Source organism: Gambusia affinis, linkage group LG10, assembly GCF_019740435.1.
Source record: "Gambusia affinis linkage group LG10, SWU_Gaff_1.0, whole genome shotgun sequence".
NCBI lineage: Eukaryota > Metazoa > Chordata > Actinopteri > Cyprinodontiformes > Poeciliidae > Gambusia > Gambusia affinis.
In genome coordinates, this window is record NC_057877.1 from 6657839 (window position 1) to 6676559 (window position 18721).

The 18721-nt window shown below is 40.7% G+C and overlaps 1 protein-coding gene across 1 annotated transcript in view; it reads right to left on the reverse strand.

The window, feature by feature from the left end:
* The window catches only part of scfd2 (sec1 family domain containing 2), a 120718-nt gene that overhangs the window by 92242 nt on the left and 9755 nt on the right, over positions 1–18721 (reverse strand). Inside the window, exons 3-5 of the mRNA XM_044129954.1 lie at positions 16725–16900; positions 14086–14213; positions 5451–5626 (exon numbers count right to left, since the gene is read on the reverse strand). Coding sequence (XP_043985889.1) covers positions 5451–5626; positions 14086–14213; positions 16725–16900 — 480 coding nt within the window. The remainder of the gene's footprint in view (positions 1–5450; positions 5627–14085; positions 14214–16724; positions 16901–18721) is intronic.

Consider the following 18721-nt stretch of genomic DNA (forward strand, 5'->3'; position numbering starts at 1 on the left):
GTCACCCGTGGGAGATGGGGACATGCGGCCGAGCGAAGTTTTCCATCCATCCCAGCGCCGCTGTGACAAGCAATAACTCTGAACTTAAGTGTTTGCAGAGGCCTGCCCTGCTAGTCCCAGCAGAGTAGAGCAGCGGGCCGGGGTGAGAGGGGTTAGCTCCTCTCCGCAGCGCTGCTGTCATCCCAGCTGTGTCCAGTGATGTGATAGAGGTCTCAGCGGCAGACTGGAGCGTAGGGCTGCAGCTAATGATTACTGTAGTAGCAGATTCATCGCTTAATCAGATTTTTAAAAAATGGCACCTTTTTCCACAAATGAAAACATTTTATTGCCTAAAATGCAACAACATAACATTCATTTAGAAAATCTGAACCTAAACCTGTTCCACTTGAGGAGTTTTGGTTAAAACACTTTTACACACCAAGGTGTTTTAATCATAGCTGCAAAATCGCTATATTTTTGCACCGTTTTGGCTTAATTACTGCACCGAATATGTTGGGCTTTTCTCAGCAAATTGACTTTCTGAGTCTGTATACTCCAGTTAACGCTTAATTGATTACTACAGGATCATTTCAATTGTCGATTAATCACAATTAATTCAAGCAGCCGTTTCAGTCCTAATGTAAGGCACTCACTGCCACAATACTGGCCTTAAAAAGCCTGGGATTCCAAAAGCATGGAGCTACCGCATGTCTGAGCTACGTTCTTGGTGAGTGGGAGGTACAGCAGTAGCAAACATGTTTGTTTTGGCCGGGAAGAGCGCCTGACTGGGTGGCTGATGGGAAGGTAGAGCGGCGCGCTTGTGATGTTCTGGGAAGTGGTGAAAGAGAGAGTCTGTCGAGTCTTAGCTCCGGCTGTCTAGAGCTGAAGACGTCTCGCTCACACCGCTTCTTTAACAGTGGCCTGGAGCTCGACCAGGCCTGCTCAATCTGGGCCTTTCAGACTAAAATCCAATTACACGGCCGACACCCGGGATGGCCAGGCGGGGGGGAGGAAGGGCGCAGGCAGGGTGGCACGCCAAACGTGAATATATGTAACTGTCCCAGACAAATGTGTGCTTTATATTAAGTAGGTAATAAACCCAGTGGCAGGATAAACATTTAATATTAAACCAACCGCACTGATGTTATGATCCTCCTAAGGTAATTCTCCTAAATAAACCTTCAAAACCAAAACCTGACCACTTTCCTTGTATGAACCGTCAATGTGCAACTCACAGGTATATCACCTTTCAGATTAATTGCACAGTTTCACATCTGCAAAAGTGGTCTTCCTTACTAAAAAATGTTTCTGCTTCTGTTCAGGCATATTCAAACACTTCTCCAGACCCAAAAGCTGAGCTACAACAGCCGTGAGGCCTAAAACAGCTGACGCACACAGGAGGCAAGATGGTATGTCTAACATGATTTTAGGGATTGGAACTTAACAAAACATTCTACTAAAATGTTAGTGCTTTGTAATGCAAAAACCAAGGCCAAGATTTTTCCAACTTAATGTGACGTTTAGTCTGTTCAAAACTTCTCATTTTTATTTACAGGCATAAGAGGAAAGACAAAGAGGGTCTTCTTCACAGCTTTTGCAACCGCATGTTGTTGGTAAGCTTGACAGGAAGTGTAAGAAATCAATTCCGTGAACGTAACTGGGGAACTTAACCACCACTTTCTTTCTTATGTTAAAATGAGAGTATTTTAACATAAATACTCTGCATCCCTAAAATCAGAACTAAACAGACCGTGAAAGCGGGGCCTCACAATCCTTCTGACTTTTTGGGTTTTAAGCAGGAGGTGTCAGAAAAGTTACCACAGGGATAACTGGCTTGTGGTGGCCAACCGTTCATAGCAACGTTGCTTTTTTATCCTTCGATGTCGGTTCTTCCTATCATTGTGAGGCAGAATTCACCAAGTGTTGGATTGTTCACCCACTAATAAAGAACGTGAGCTGGGTTTACACCATCGTCGTGACACAGGTTAGTTTTACCCTACTGATAATGTGTTGTTGCAATAGTAATCCTGCTCGGTACGAGAGGAACCAGAGGTTCAGACATTTGGTGTATGTGCTTGGCTGAGGAGCCAATGGGGCAAAGCTACCATCTGTGGGATTATGACTGAATACCTCTAAGTCAGAATTCCGCCTTGACGTATCGATACCGTAATGCCGTATCGCTTCAGATGGTCTCCAATACCCTACTCCGGTTGGCGAGGAGAGCCTTCCGTGACTGGGCCGGGGTGTGGCCGGACGATGGTCACCCCTCTCCGATCACTCATGGCATGTTCGTGGACAACGTGATGCTAAATGACTTGCAGACGACTTGTTTCAGCATCCCATTTCTATGCTCCACTATTCTGGGAAAAACTTCCAAAAAAGTGCAAAACTGCCGAAACACAGAGTTCCTTTAAATCAAGGATAAAACCTACCTGTTTAGAGTTGCCTTTGACTCATAATAACGTGAAGATTGACCAATATATTTGATGATGAATTTGACAAAATATAATGTTTATCGCCGTTTCACAACTGGTTACTGTATTATGTTTACATGGTGTAAAGCTCTTTGAAATGCCTTGTTGTTGAAATGTGCTGCACAAACAAACTTGACATATACATACATCACCATTTAAATATACATGCTGAGAGCAAACTAGACTGACGTTTAAATATCGCCATGTTTTAGGATCTTGTAATAGCCCTCCACTTTTGCTTTCAATTAACTTAAGAGCACAGATTACAGATTTCCGAACAGATTCACACGTCTGTGGAGCTGCGGCCTACTTCAAGGCCCCACGCTAGCGTGCACAGATGCTAGGCCTGGATGAACTCAAACCGTCCACCTTAGCAACACAGCGTCCATCTCTGGTAGGTCGTCCCCACAGCAGCCCCTCACACACACGCATGCAAATGCACGCACACACACTCAGGCAGAGCAAACACATTTCGACCGCCAGGCACGTCTGGGAGGCATTTCATCCAGCCATTCTCTACTGTAATTAATGTCTCCCTCTTGCTCTTGAGCAAAAAAAAAAAAACTCCTGGAAATTAAATAAACAAAAAGGGCAGCGAGGACACACAACTCATTTCCCTTAATACCGCAATAAAACTCAGGGCCGTTTTGATTGCAGACTCACATTGCTCTTAAAGCCTCATTGTGAGATCCGATTTTCAGCAAATATGTTTCTTGAACTCGAGCCAAGTGTTTTAAAGTTGAGTAATGCACCGACGCTAGACGCAACTCCTATTAACCCAAGCGTGCTCCAGTCACAGCCTCGTCTGAATTTCATGTTTCTTCTCCAAACTCATAAGACCAAAGCTGAAAACTTGTGGCAGAGCAGTTGTTCTGAGTTATCCGGCTTCTCTAGACAACCATCGTCAAAGTGGAGAGACGACGTAAATGGACACTGGAAATACAAGCCCCCTCCCCGCAAGTAATTTTCCCTTCATTTAATAAACGAGCAGACCTAGCTGAGAGGCAAGGTTTAAGAGGTTGTTTTCAAATTCCAGTTCGGCCATGGCCGAGAGCCTGTTTAATTTTTCCATGATTTAGTTTAATAAGTTCCTAAATACTATGCCGTCCCAATGCTTGCCTTATGGATCCAGGAATGTACAGAGGCTCAACGAAAGTAGCAAAGTATGAAGAGGACGGCGGAGGAAATGGCTGCGGCATTAGTCAGTGACTTTATCTGACGCGGCTTAGACTTCTGCTCTTTCTAAGAGAGCTTAAAGCTATATCCAGGCCGCTGCGGGGAAAGTGAAACAAGAGGTGAAGAACCAGTGACTGTGTGCACTTTGACTTTTGATTTACTCTTATTACTCCTCCAACTCCCATCATTTACTCTTTAGGCCCTTTGCATCAGACGCGACCTCTGACCTTCAGAAAGTCAAACGCACGTGTGCGTCGTCCCCTGTTAAAAATGGATCTCTTCCTTTTCTGGACTCCAACTTTTTGCTTTTTTTACAGGATCTGAGTTTTACCCTGTAAAGAAAACTGACCTTGTTTATGAAGGACCTTGTTTATCTGTGGATGTAAACACAACATTCAGGCCACCATGTTGAAAACAAGCCACTTACCTGCTTAGATGATCTTAAAAGCCTGAGGATTCAGGCTGCCTCTTTTTCTTTTTATGTTTCAAATATGGGATTTTTAAACATTATCTGAATTACTTTAAATGTAGTTTCTTATAGATGGTTATATATTACGGGAAAAGAGGAAATGGATAAAAATTTTACATTTTGTGTGTGTTTCATCCACACAATGTGCACATCCTACATGTAGACTCAAACATGAGTATTAGAAGAAAAAAAATCACAAGAATAAAGTTAGAATATAGCGAGAACAAAAGGGAAGAGAGTAAAGAAGTTCGAGAATGAAGTAGAGATTTCAAGAACATTGTCAGAATATTTTGAGAATAAAGTCATAATATTATGCTTTTATTCTTGTAATGCTGACTTTTATGGTAATATTATGACTATTTTCTCATACGACTTTATTCGCATATAATTTTACTCTCGTAATTTTATGACTTTATTGCCGTAATTTTAGTTTTAGTTATTTTTTTTAGCCCTATTTAATATTCCATTGTACAAATATATTTACACCAGCCCTAATATTAGTGTGATATCAACGTTTCTTAGAACATTTCAGAGAATCGGCACAAATTCTTTGGCCTTCAACTATCTTCAGGCAACATTCTAGTTAAATGTATGGCTGGGTTTTTTTTTTTGCTTGTTTGTTTTTCTATTCATAACAGTAAGAGCTCATTTTAACTTGTTGGCTTCCTGCCATTGACTGGGTTTATAAAAGCTGCATTTTATGTGTGTGTGGGACCATCAGGGCCAAACTATCATCTCTAAGAAAAAAATTTACAAACTATAAAGCATGGTGCTGGCAGTATTATGCTGAGCGGCTGTTTCACTGCCACTGGAAAAACTGCACTGTACTAAGAGGAAAAGCTAAGATTATTTTTTTTTTTCAACTTTACCTTAAATGAATAGCAAGATGGTTAAAACATGAACACAGTTTGGAGTCCCAATGTTCAAAAACACACATCTAAACTGTTTTTTGGAAAGAAAAAACAAAGCAGACAAATATCATTTCACCAGCTTGAATGAAATCTAGCATCTATGACAGGGAGAGTGGTCAAAAATGTAGTAAGAATTATGTCCAGGACCTTGATAACTCTATAGAAAGTGTGTTGTTGTGAAGCTGTCTGTATATGTTTAATTTTAAACCTGCACTAAATGTTTTTTGGAAATCATTGTATTGTGAAATAACAGTAAAAAAAATAAAATAAAAGCGCAAATTAGTCTAACAGTCATGATAAATCAATGTAAACTTCACACCGGAACTTTAAAGCGCAACATAAATCTGTCGTGGAAGGTCTCCAACTTTTACTTTGCAGATCCTCCAAGTGTTTACTGTGAGTGACATATGGATGGTACGGTTATGCAAGATGAGCACACACCTGCAGCAGCAGTCTTTCGAAAGCGAGACAGGAATCCCAGCGGGCCAAGCCGGGGTGTCGGAGTGTCTGGGCAGTGGCCAAGCCCAGCTGAAGCACCCCGCAGTGACTCTCTAGCGCCTCCCAGCTGCTCCGGAACAACTTCACATAGGAACACAGCTGATCGGGGGTCACGCGACCTGAGAGGAGGGAGATGCAGGGTGAGATATTTGGACCTAACAGAGTGGTGGATGCAATAAATATTAGCAAACGTAGCAATAAAAGTAGCAGTAAAACCATTTTACAGGAAATGACAAAGTGGTTGGACATCGTGATTTGTCATGTGACCATATCTGATAATTACAATATGACATAAAATGAATAATGGTGTTATTTTTGACGAGTTTGACGCTAGGATGAGGTGTTTATCAACTGTATCAAATCTGGTATATTTAACAGGTTTATTTCACAAAACTTCAATGGAAACACTTCTTTTGTTTCACAGACATCATGTGATCAACAACCTGATGTTACTACTGGTGGAAATGACAGAGAAGACGACAGGAAGTGTTAGGAGGACGACGTGTCATGTTTTTTTTAAGTGATTTATCCGTGAACAAACTTATTCATGTGTGATATTAATCGCGTTCTCTTATTTAATGGAAACACCGCAAACACAAAAATCCCATTTTGTTCAATATTAGCAAATTACTGACAACATTTTGAGAACATCTGTAATGGAAACGCAGCTATTGATGCTTCTGAACAGAGCAGGGCATATGGCCTTGGAACGCAGGCTGATTTGTGTTGTTTACTGGAAAATAATTGGGACACATCTTTTGATGTACATCTTCCACTGCAGATGTGTGCTGTCCGTAATTCATCAACAAAGCATTCTTTGTGCCCGGTAACCTTGACCGGCGGTTTTCCTTGACCGGAGGCTCCCAGCTGTAGAGCTACTGCCAAACACGTGATGCATCCACTTTTGTTTGGAGCTATCCCCTCTAGATTTGCTAGGTCTTTACAAAAAAAAAAAACTAATTTCCTTAACCATTGCTGGTGTAGTAGCTTTCTTTATGAAAACATCACACTTATATCCAATATAGGCCGTTTCTCTTGAGGAATTAAATTCATTTGGTGTTTCATGTTTTGTCTTACTGAGTAAAGGCTCCAGGGTTTTAAAACAGGCAGTCATGAAGCAATATTCCTCACACTGCAAATACAAACCCTGTGTTACCATGAGTTACTGACTGTGCCTGACTGCAATTAAGGAAATAGTGCGGGAACACTGATTGGAGCTCCTGAAATTCTGTCTGGGCTGTGACTAATATGTGTAAATGAGAGGCCTTTGCTGATTACTTCAAGATATGTAAGAGAAGAGATCAGACAGACAATGTTTAGGATCTGCTCTACTGAACATTTCCAAATCCCCAGCCATCTTCTTAGCCCCCTCCCCCTCCCCTCCTCAGGAAGGAGCGCAGCAAAACCTAGCAACAACAGCATAAATAGTCAAGTCCTAAAAGACCAGAGAGGTGGGATACAACACCTCTGCATAAGCACATTCATTTGCACTAGATGTGGGTGTATTTTGAGTTTGAATACAACCATCATTTATATTTGCAAGGCCAAACATATGACCAAAAGTGAAACTGATAAGAAAAAAGCTGGCAACCTCCAGAAAACCAAATATAATCTACAGCAAGTTCAAGGCTTTTTCGCTACAGTCAACGGCACAAGCACTCGTTTTCCTTAAGTGTGTTTATTTTTTTAACTACAATCACAATTTCAGGATGTTTTACAGGGATTTTATGCGACGGACAACAAAAGGTGCAAATAATTGTAAAGTGAAAGGAAAACGATGCATGGTGTTGGATCTCTTTTTGATCATGTTTTAATTCTTATACTCTTTGCAAAGAGCTTAATGTTGTTTTTGTTGTGAAAGATCCTCTAACTTAATGTCCTCCTTATGGATAGAAGAAGCAGAATACCAATCCATGTCATACGCAATTATGAGAAGCCTCAAACAATAACTAGCAAGGAATAGTAAACAACGGACAAACTGAGGAAATTTTTCAAAAGAAAAAAACAGGTTCAGGTTTCTCTCTGAACTAAAAACATTTATGAAGCCGAAGTTTGGTCCAGACCTAGTCGGAATACTGAAAAGCTCTTTTGTTAACATATCCAACCATAAAAATCCTGGCAGTAAAACTAAAGCTCCCCAAAAGCTTGATGTGCCAACCATAATTCAAGACAGAAACAGGAAATATATTCAAAGCTAGTCCGGCCTTGAATGGGCACCTAAGAATGGTACAGAGCAGGCCAAATGTAATCGGGCTTTACAGTGAAAGCACACAGTGAGTCTGAGGGAGAAAATGTAAGACATTAGGGAAACCAAAGAAAAGCAAATAGGCCAAGCAGACACACAAAGGGCCTGCTTTGCATTACACACTTACAGCATCCTGGCAGAGCCTTGGCTCTTATCTGTCACAGAACTTCCCTCCAAAGCAGCTTTGTGATTCTTTCAGCATCTTTGTGCCAGATGACAAAGGAATCTGAAGGAGATGATCTATCAGCTGAGCTCTTGTTCCAGATCAAGGTGTCTTTGCAGAAAGACGGCTGGCTGCGTGTTCTTCACTTTTAACGTTAAGTCACAACAAAAAGAACAACAAAGAGAGTTTTCCAAGGTCTAATTGTAATTTAATATAGATGATATACATACAAAGATGCTCAGAAAGTACACACACACACACACACACACATATATATATATATCTGGATCTAACATAAATTTGTTATAAAAATGTTACTGATTAAACTTTAAAAATGATGTACCTTTATGTTATTAAAGCTAAAGTTTAATCAGTAATACTTTTATAACAAATTTATGTCAGATCATAATTTCTTGGTTAATATGAATTGTCTTCTCATAACGAAGACAATTTGAATAATGTCAACTTTGTACTAAAAGTGTCATGATTTTCCGAATGACACTTTATGACAACAGTCATAAATATTCATGAAGTCTTACTCATGTTTATGACAGGTGTTGTATCATGTTTATGACGGTGTCATGTCAGTCTTATTCACAACCTGTCAAATAAAATACATATATGTTACCGTATATATATATATATATATATATATATATAAAACATAAGTCCATTACTGAAAGATTTATTGGCTCTATTGGATCTATTCTCTTCTTCAGTCTAAAATAATTGAAATTATTCTGAATATTTAAATACTTCCTCCATAATCAACTCTGATCAGCTTCACTGTCATTGATTAAGAGAAGTATGCCCACAGCATGATGCTGCCGCCACCACATTTCACTAGGTGCGTTCAGTGCGATTTTTGGCACTCTGCATGTAGGCCAAAACATTTTGGTCTCGCCTAACAAATCTTCTTCCACGTGTTTGCTGTGCCTCCAATACGGCAAATTGCAAAAGGTATTTCTTTCATCAATGGTTTTCTTCTTGTCGCTCTTCCATAAAGACCAGATGTGTGTAGTTTTCGTGTCAATAGATTCTCCCACCTGAGCTATGGATCTAAGCAGCCTTTCCACAGTCATCATGAGACGTTTTGACTGTTTTACTAATATCCATAGACTGCCAATTCAGGTTGATTGCAATGTCTTGGTGGCTTTGTAGTTGTCCAGAAATCTTCATTTTGATATTTGATGGACAGAACAATGCTCTGTAATAACATAATTCTTTTCTAAACTCCTCGACAAATACAAATCTCTCAGGCCTTCACCGAACAGCTGGATTTACACTGTGCTTGAACTGAATTTTATTTTAAGGTATCAAAGTAGTGGGGGTGAATCCAAATGCATTTTTCTTTCCAAACCATGTGCCATTGTCATTTGCTTCACAATAATGAGCTACTTTGTGGCGATCTATTGCATAAAATCCCTATAAAATATATCTAACTTGTGGTTGTAAAATGACTAAATGTGGTAAAGGGACATGTGCGGCGCTGTAACTTATGACATCATGTGGTTCATAAGTATCATGTGCCAGGAGGTCGGTCTCTGCACGGCAATTCTCGTCGCCCTTAAATGAAGATGGCTGAGAAACCTGAACCGTTGGGCCCATTTTATTGTCCTTTTGAGGGCATTTATAGAAAGAACAGACATAAAGCAAATTTCATTTCATTCTCGTGCTAGAAACGGCCTGAGCGTTAGTTCCTCGGAGCAGGATGTGCAGAGGTGGCAATTGAGACATGGCGATCACCATCAAAGTCTTCCACAGCGCAAGTACAGCCAAGGGCAACGATGATTTAGCTCTGTTACTGGAAGATGACTTACATTCTGGGTGCACGGGGTTGCAGAGGAGCTAAGTGATCTCTGATGCGAGTTGCAGAGCTGAGTGGTGACCCGTCTCAGCAGCCAGACAGCCTCATAAGTAATCCCGCAGGACTGAGGGACGCAGGAAGTCTGAGGGGCTTATTTATGTGCTCCGAAAGGAGGAACATCCTGAAAACCTTCGGTTATGGGTGAATGTTGGGGCCTCTGCTCAGGACTCGGCACCACATTCAGGTGCAGAATAACTCCTTACCTTATAGATAAGGGATCACAGATGAAGTGAGAAGTTCAGTCATATGAAAGGGACTCCGCTGCATCTCCACATCAAGAGGAGTAAGCATGCCTCCTGGATGCTTCCCCACTGAGGTGTACCAGGTCTGTCCCACCAAGAGGAGACTCGGAGGAAGACCCAGAGAGTGGAAAGTCCTAGACTGCTGTCTTTGCGACCCGACTCCCAGACAAACAGAAGATAATGGATGGATGGATGGATGGATGAATGCATCAAGATTCAGAAATTTCTTCTCAAACTATTTCAGGCAATACAAGAACCCGGCTGGATCATCAGGGCTAGCTACATCACTTGTAGGACGACTTGATACAGCTGTATGAATCCATTCTGAACCCAATTCCCTCTGGTGCCAAAGCCCGAGGGCATGGCCCGCCCTTCTGCCACGGGAGCAGCAGGGTGTCTGCACAACCACTCAGTTATCCATTTAGTCTGGTGTAAACACAGGCAGATTTGCATAAACACAATTACAGATGATGAAATGTATCTATTAAAGTCCCATTTAAGAGCCAAAACACCCAAGACAAACATGTATTGTGCATGTTCTCACACACACTGAGGGAATTTCATCATCCTATTACAATCCTATTACATCCTATGAGACCTTAAACGGGTCAACCTAAGGCTCTGAGAAATGGATTATTTTCTCTGTGTCTCTCTGGATGATCCTATTCTGCTGAAAAGCCAAGCTGGATCTGAGGGTGTATAAAACCAATGAGAGCGTATGAGGCAGTGCAGTGCACAGGCAGAGTATTTTCTTTGTTTATCTGGGAAAACCAACAAGAGCGAGAATGAGCTCAGATATGAGTGGAAAAATGTTAGTCTTTAAGAGAACTGCAGGGCCACCAAGCAGGGACGTAAACAATTCATGGAGTAACGATTAATTGTTGATGAATGTTTTATTGTATTAAAATGAGTTCCAGTTGATTAGCTAACAACACCAGGTTAGACATTCTTTTAGTGTTGTAAGTTGGCCGCCACCCAGCAGAGAGCGCCGTCGGTCACCATTCAGTTGGTAATGGTGGAGACATACCAGAATGAGAAAGAGAAACAGTCCGAACAGAGTCCGGTGTGGGATGCAAAATGAACTACATGCAGTTTTGCTTTGAAATAAAACCACGCAAAGCTCTTTAGGTTTCACCTTAATAGTGATGATTCTCCCGAGCTGCTTGACGGAGGAGCGTCAACTTCTCAATCAAAAACTAGTGATGTGCTACGAAGGCAAATATGTAATCACTGAACCGAAGACAGGACAGTGCAGAAAAACGTGTCACATGGAGAGATTCATATGAACATTTTTACTCTTTATGTTATGGAAAGATTGTCAGTCCTCTTAATTCAAGAGAAAACTCAGGTTTTTAAGAAAATGTCCAGTTAATCGATAAGATCAATCAACTGTAGATTCACTGGTTAATTGATAACTTGCGTCCTTAGCATCAAGTGAGCAGTTTAGTTTTAGTTCTATGTGGTGCATTGGAAGAGGGGAATGATGGATTGAAAACTTGGCTGACGGTGCTGTTCTGCAGAGGGAAGAAGGTGTGGGGGGTTCATTGGTAGCTCACAGGGGGATCCATGGTGGTGTCCGCGCCTCTGCCAGATATGCATAAAGGTTCAGTGTGTGAAGGGCCTTACAGTGCCCCCTTCTCTCCCTCTCTCTCTCTTTCAGCAAAGACATTAAATCAACACACTGTCAGTCAGCAGGAGGAGGCCGCTTTAATTTGCCTCCTTGTTCATACACTCCTGACTTTACTGTCACTGCTAAACTCTGCAGAGCATTTGTTTAAATAAATCGTTTCGGATTCCGCAAAACGTGCACTGCATCACAAAAGTGTGAAAAGACAGCACAGCGTGCACATGCGAGAAACTTTACAGGCTGTGTTTGAGAGTGTGTGTGATCTTGTTATGAGACCTCCATTACCTCACAAATTATAGGGGCTCGAGGACCAACAAGATCCCTCCCTTTTTAAAAGCCCCCTTTTCTGCCAGATGTTAACCTGAATGTTAAGACCGGAGTGTGTGCATCTGAGTAAAGGACAGCGCAAAGTCCAAGGTGCACGGAGCCACTTCACATTTGCGTGCCTGCAGACCCCTTTGCTTCATTACTGAACAACAAAAGTTTTTCGAAAAAGCAGTGTGCATATGGGTGTGTGTGTGTGCGAGCGAGCGAGTGAACATGTGTATTTGTGCGAGTGTGTGTCATGCAGCCAACATGTGGTTCAGATTTCCTCTGGGGCCACATGTGCAAAAACAGAGCAAGCCAGAAAAGCTGGATCTCAGTGGGATCTGCTGGAGTCAGGCTGCAAAACGCTGAAATACAGGCGCTTGCTTCTCCTCAAGAGTAAATATCTACATGCGTCGCTTTTATGTGATGCAAATGTTTATGTTTCGTTTTTTTCTGAGCATTGTTATTAGTTTGCTTTATAGTTCATAGGAAATCAGCCCCATCTGTGGCTTTGTATGGGCTGGTATGATATTATAAAGGCATAATAACTTTTATTAAAGAATCGAGGGTTTCAAACAAAGAGAAAAAAACTGTTACAAGATTTATGTGCTGTTATTTTCAACAGAGCAGCAACAATCGGCCCTATTGATGCTGAAGTTGCATAATTAATGCATCAATCATGCTTCTTATAACCGATACCAATAAGAGATTTTCCAATTAATGATTCCTTTTTAGACAAATTCAATTTTTTGGCCATACTCTAGGAGTTATGGCCACTTTCAGAGCCATAACTTGTGAAAGTGGAAAAATGTGCTGGATGTTCTTTGATTGAGGCCATTTTTAATCAAAAACATCTTTATTGAAGTACTAACTTATGTGTTGTCTTTACCAAACTAAAAAAAAGTGCATCAAAGTACAGAGTGTTAGTTTTAGTTTAGTTTTTCAGTCTATTTAGAGCTAAACGTAAACTAAAAACTAAAACTAACACCATGCACTTTAATGCTGTAGAGACACTTTATCATTTACCTCTTTGCAATGTTTGTGTTCACAAACCAAAAATGACAGAAGTTATAGGTTTTGCAGGACTTTGAAGAGTTCTGACTACAATTTTAGTCTAATTTTTTTTCAGTGTATCCTCTTCTGTATTACTGCTATAACAATGTTGTCTATATTTTCTATTCATATAGAGCAACCATCAACTACATTTTGAATCAGTTTCAAGTTCTAATTGAGCAGAAATGTTTTTGTTGTTCTTCCTTTAGATGAACACAAGCATAACAAGCTAACTCTAGCTGGGTAATTAGTCAGGCTATCTGCTTGGATAGCCAGCCAGTAGTTGGCTGTTTTGCAGATGTGCCGCTCATAGCTTGCAAAATGTGTTTTGAAAATAGAACCGTCATAACCAGCGTGATGGCAAGCTCGCTTTCAGCTTCCACACTATGCCTGTTCCTGTTTTTGTGCAACCAGAAAGAGTTTTTCAAAGTCAGAGGAGTTTATCTAGTGAGGACGGGAAAGAAAGGTTAAGTAGATGGGGTTTTTTTAGCCAGCTGAATGGCAGTGTGGAGCAATAACTGGGGGGATGGGTCAGCAATTCTGTACTCCATGATCCAGGGTCCAGTCAGAAAAAAATCTCCAGTCAGTCTAGAAATTTCTGTGTCTTATCAACGTCCCTAGGAAAGGTGTGAGAGAAAGCATTTGCTTCTTTAAAGGTGTGGTGTTGGTTTTTAAAAATTTGGTACGCTGTGCATGCTATGGATACAATAAATTAATCGACTTACAATTAGTTGTCAATTAATGGCTTACTAGATTAAAATTAACTAAAAACATCAACTCAGACCTTCTTTTTTGTTGTAGTTTGGCCTCCATTCAGCAGAGGGCACTGCTTGACATCGTTAAGCAGAGCCAACTGATACAAAATGAAAAGAAAAATCTTTTTTATTTTTTTTTTATTCGGCACATGATAAAAGTTTTTGCCCTTTAGGATATGATAGACGGTCGGCTCTCTTGAAGCAAGAGAAAGGTTTCTTAGGATATGGCCACTTCTCAATTAATCGTTAGTCAATCAATAAGATCAATCAACTTTAGATTAACTCATTACTGTATAACTTGCATCTCTAATGCTTACCCATACTCATCTTGATTGGCAGCTTCTCCTTGGTGGCCGCCTCCACCAGGTGGCGTCGGACTTCCATCAGAGCCTCTTTGTGTTTACTGGTGAGCATCGACTCCCACAGCAACCTCGCAGAGGACGGCCTGAGAAGCAGACGAATTCAACACGAGAGCTTAAGGGCAAAGAAGAGTGACGGGTTTTTGTTCATCTTGGACATGATCGAGAGTTTGTCTTGTCAAACCCAAAACAATTTTTTTTTTAAAAAGAGCAAAAGGGTAGATGCAGAATGTTATCATGCCAATCAAGCAGAAAACGCCTGAGTGCCAGCATTCCCGGTCAGTGCCTGAAGCCAAACAGCTGGCAGACCAAGACACCCTCCGTGGTGCCATCGCTGGGCACATCTCATTCCCTCTTCTCATTATCCGCTAGGTTACAAAACAGCCTGATTCCCATCTTTGACTGCGAGTGACAACAGGAACCATGTGCGGGGCTAATACCATCTGCCGCCAGCAAGAAAAAAAAAAAGAAAGGTTCCTATATAGAATCAGAAAATTGTCACAGAAGAGCCTTATCATCGTTAAATTTGCAGATGACAGGAACTGCTCTTCAAAGTGGCCGGCGTCAGACTTCAGGCACCAGATGAGTTTCATATCTGAGTATTAATTTGTCTCTTTTCCAACCTCATCTCTGTTAAATACGCTCAGATAAGACCTAGGCCGGTGTGCTTGCTGTGGACAACTAGACAGAAGGCATCCAGTAGTTACTGCTATGAGCGCATACCAAGGTTTCAAGAAGCAAGGGCTTCACAACTGCTCAACATTTTCAAAGTCCTTTGAATGAGAGCAGAAGGAAACAAAATGCTGATTCTTCACCTCACGTTGCTGTATATACTGCCAATCAGCTGGTTGAGAAAAAAAAAGTCTCAAACGTTTCTCTCTAAGCTACAAAAAAGACAAATTTAACACTTTAAAAGTCGTTCAGATGGCGAGAAACACAAAAGGATCACTACCTATCACTTAAAGTGAATGGATGGTGTTGATGTTGTTGAAGTGAGGGTATTAAAAGTTCCCTTCAGTGTAGAAGACAAATATCTACTGCACAGAAGTGAACTCACTGTCACAGTAGTTAAGGGCGAACAGCTAGTCAGACTAGATTCAATGTTTTAGTTGATTTTAGCACTAAAAACAAAGCACAAGAGAAACGTCTCACTAGCCAATATTACCTTTAAGTCCAAAATTATTTACTCGCAAACACACTCATTCCACCAATACACAGATCAGCAGGCAACTTGTGATTGCCCAGAGGCACGCAGACACAATGGCAGGGAATCAAACCCACGACTTTCACGACTGCAGTCTCTACGTTACCAATGAAGCTGTTTCTATTAATTCTTAATAAGGGTATTAAAAGTTTCTGCCATGCCATTTCTAGAAACTACTTACATAAAAGCTGTTAAATTATTATTGTTCTAAACTGATGCACCTTTTAGTGTCTACTATTGTCACTTCCAATCCAAAACAAGCTTCTTGATTGGATGAAAATAATATTACAAAAAGTATTTTCCAAACTACTAAATTTAGCGCGATCTCCCAAAAATAAATAAATTCCAAATATGACAACACAAATTAATTCTTATTTAATTGGTGTTAGATAAAAACAATCATATCATGTGAAGCATCTGTTTTTTCATTTTGTTATATATTTACTGAACTAAAAGCGTATTTACTAAAGGTTATGATACTGCGAGAACCTCACACTAACCCATGCCTACTAAACGCATATGCACTCATGATTATTACTCCAACAATTTACCAGAAACTAAACAAAAGGAATGAGACAGAGGAGAAAAATGAAACCAACGGACTGCGAATGAGCGGAGGGAGACGGGGCATCATTGACAAATCCACTGTTTTTCTTTTGCTTTCTGGTATTTTTTTCCCTAAACTTTGTTGTTTTTTTTTGTGCCCCCCTTATCCCCCTTTCCTCTCGCCTTTTCTCCTTTCTAACTGCTGCCATGTGTTTAATATCAGATGTAATGTGTTCCAGACCTTGGGCAGGGGCTGGATGATGAGGAATGGGGCTCACGCTGGGACGCCCGCCATCTTCACACCAGAACTAGACACTGAGACTTGCAAACACAAAGAGAGCCCAGGAGAAATCTAGTTTAAGAGTAAAACGTGGAGGAAACAAGAAGAGGGTACTTTACAAATCAATGAGAGAAATCCAGATTTTAATAAAACTTGACTTGCTCAACATTAAATACGAGTTCGTAGACTACAGCTTTCGGTCAAAAAGTATGACAGGTTTGCCAAAACCAGTCTTAAGCTTAGAGTAAACCCCCCCCCACACCCTAGATGATGGAGTAGAAAATATTCTGATTACACAAATCAGAATGTCCCACATGTTTGTCATTGCTGGAATACCAGCAGCATAATCTGACCGGGACGAGTCGGAGCGGCCCGCGAGTGTGTTTGTGTTGGCGTGCGTGTGCGTCTGTGTGTTCTGTTTGCACACAGTCCCGTGCGTTCCGTGTTTGCTCTTGAAAGTTAGTGGGGCTCTGACAAGTGTGGGGGAAGAAAAAAAAAAAAAAAAAAAGACATGGTTCTCATTTGCCACTCCGACCCCTCCCCCCCCTCAGACGCCAACACCTTTACGGTACGGGCATCGTGTGGGTCGCCCATGTCCCCTCCTCCCCCTCTCCCATCTCCTCTGAGCCGACCGGCTGGATAAAAGTGGGCCGCCCAGGTTGACCGAGGTTGACATCGCCAGGGTGTGAGACGGACTTCTTAACCAGCCCAGAAATCTTGTTGAGTAACAACTCTACTACATACTATGAAGCAGAATGAGTGAAGTGGGAGGGGGGGGATCTGCAAGCTCTGAATGCAGAGTTTCTCTCCTTAGTGGAACATAACCGAATCGTTTCTGTAGGGGGCAATCTTGCTCTTAACTTGTGCACACCATGGTGAACGTCTCTCCCCTCCACCAGACACACACACACACACACACACATATCTCCCCTGCTCTGGTTTTGCAGAGCCAGGCTGAGGTGGGTGTGTTGGGAGACTTCACCATAATGAGCCCCGTGGCGTTAAAAGGTTGTTAAGAATCCGTTGCCAGACCTTAACAGACAACACAGTTCCCTGAACATGCCTCATATTGTACTTACAGTAGGTGATTGTTGAACTGAGGAAATGTGCCAGGGGGGTAGTGAGTACTATTCCTGGCAGCAAATGATGCAGAAGGAAAGAATGCTTCAAGTGGTTCATTTTTTAAAATTATTTTTTCTTTTAAGCTACTTCTGACTCAGAGTTATCCTTCATTTTTTAGCTCTTTTCATTACTTGCAAGAAACTGCACAGGAAATAAAGGAGCCATTGTGTTCTTGTGTAGATTTCTCCTAAAATGCAACTTCTACCCTTCTTGTGCTCCGTTTCTATATCAGGACAGAATATCCCCGATGCAGTTTATCAAGGGGAAAGTGATAATGTACGGAACAGTTTCAGCACCATAAATAAAAACGGACCATATCCAGCTGCACTGAGAAAGTGGAAGCTGTAGCAGAACAAAATCCATTGCAAATAACCTTAATAAAAACATCTATTATGTACTGATTATGCTATATTTACTTGCTAAAGTCTTAGAAAATATGTATGTTTTATTGGCTATAGTATAATCTGACACTGAAATAGTTGCAAAGGCTCTTTAAAAATGAACTTAGGAGGGTGTTTTATCTTTATACTGTCCACCTCACTGTGAATGGGGACATGATAAAAAATAATGCAATTATTTCTCTAACTGTAGATATGGGCATGGATGGCAGGTTTGTTTGTTTATTCCCACATTGTGACTCAGATCAACTGTTCTCCATGTCACTTTCAAATTATACCCCAGAAAGGAGAAAGTCATCAATTATCATACAAATTAAAAGTTGCACTAAGTTCATAAGCATGAAAGAGCGAAGCAATGAAATGAAAAATAAAATAATGTTCTCCATTTATTTTCAAAATATTATTATTATTACATTTGAAAAAGTGTTTGCCCCTTTAGAGTTTGCTTCTGTTTTAGATCTGATGACCAGACATCCTCCCTGAAGACTTTTTTTTGGTGGAAGAAAAAGCAAATACGGCAGCGTTTTAGGGCCACGGTAGACTGAAAAAAGAATGAGTACATTTCCGCCACAAATCTGAGAAATTTTGAGATTAATCTCAGAAATGTGAATATTTCTTAGTTTGAAGAAATAAAACATTTACCAGAAAAAAATTAAGATTTTTTTTTTATCACAAATTACATAAATGTACCCAACTGCACAACTATCTTAAAAAGAAATACTTTTTGGTTATTTTGCTTCAACAGCCTTAAAAAATTATTCTAAGGCTTTTTTTTCACAACCACAAAAGAAGTGTCAAAAAATTTTATAATATATTTTTTTACAAATTTAAAAACGAGAATATTTGTATTGTTTATGTATGATTCTGTAAGTTTTGATTTGCATTTGTTTAGCTGCGTCGTAAGATGTCTTTCGCAAACTATTCTCCAAGAATTGGTCTTCTCAACGGCACATAACGCTGATACCAAAAAAAGCCTGCTGTTGCATAACTCTACAAGGTCAGCTTTGCTATCTGGTCTGCTGCTTTACAGACATTAATGGTAAA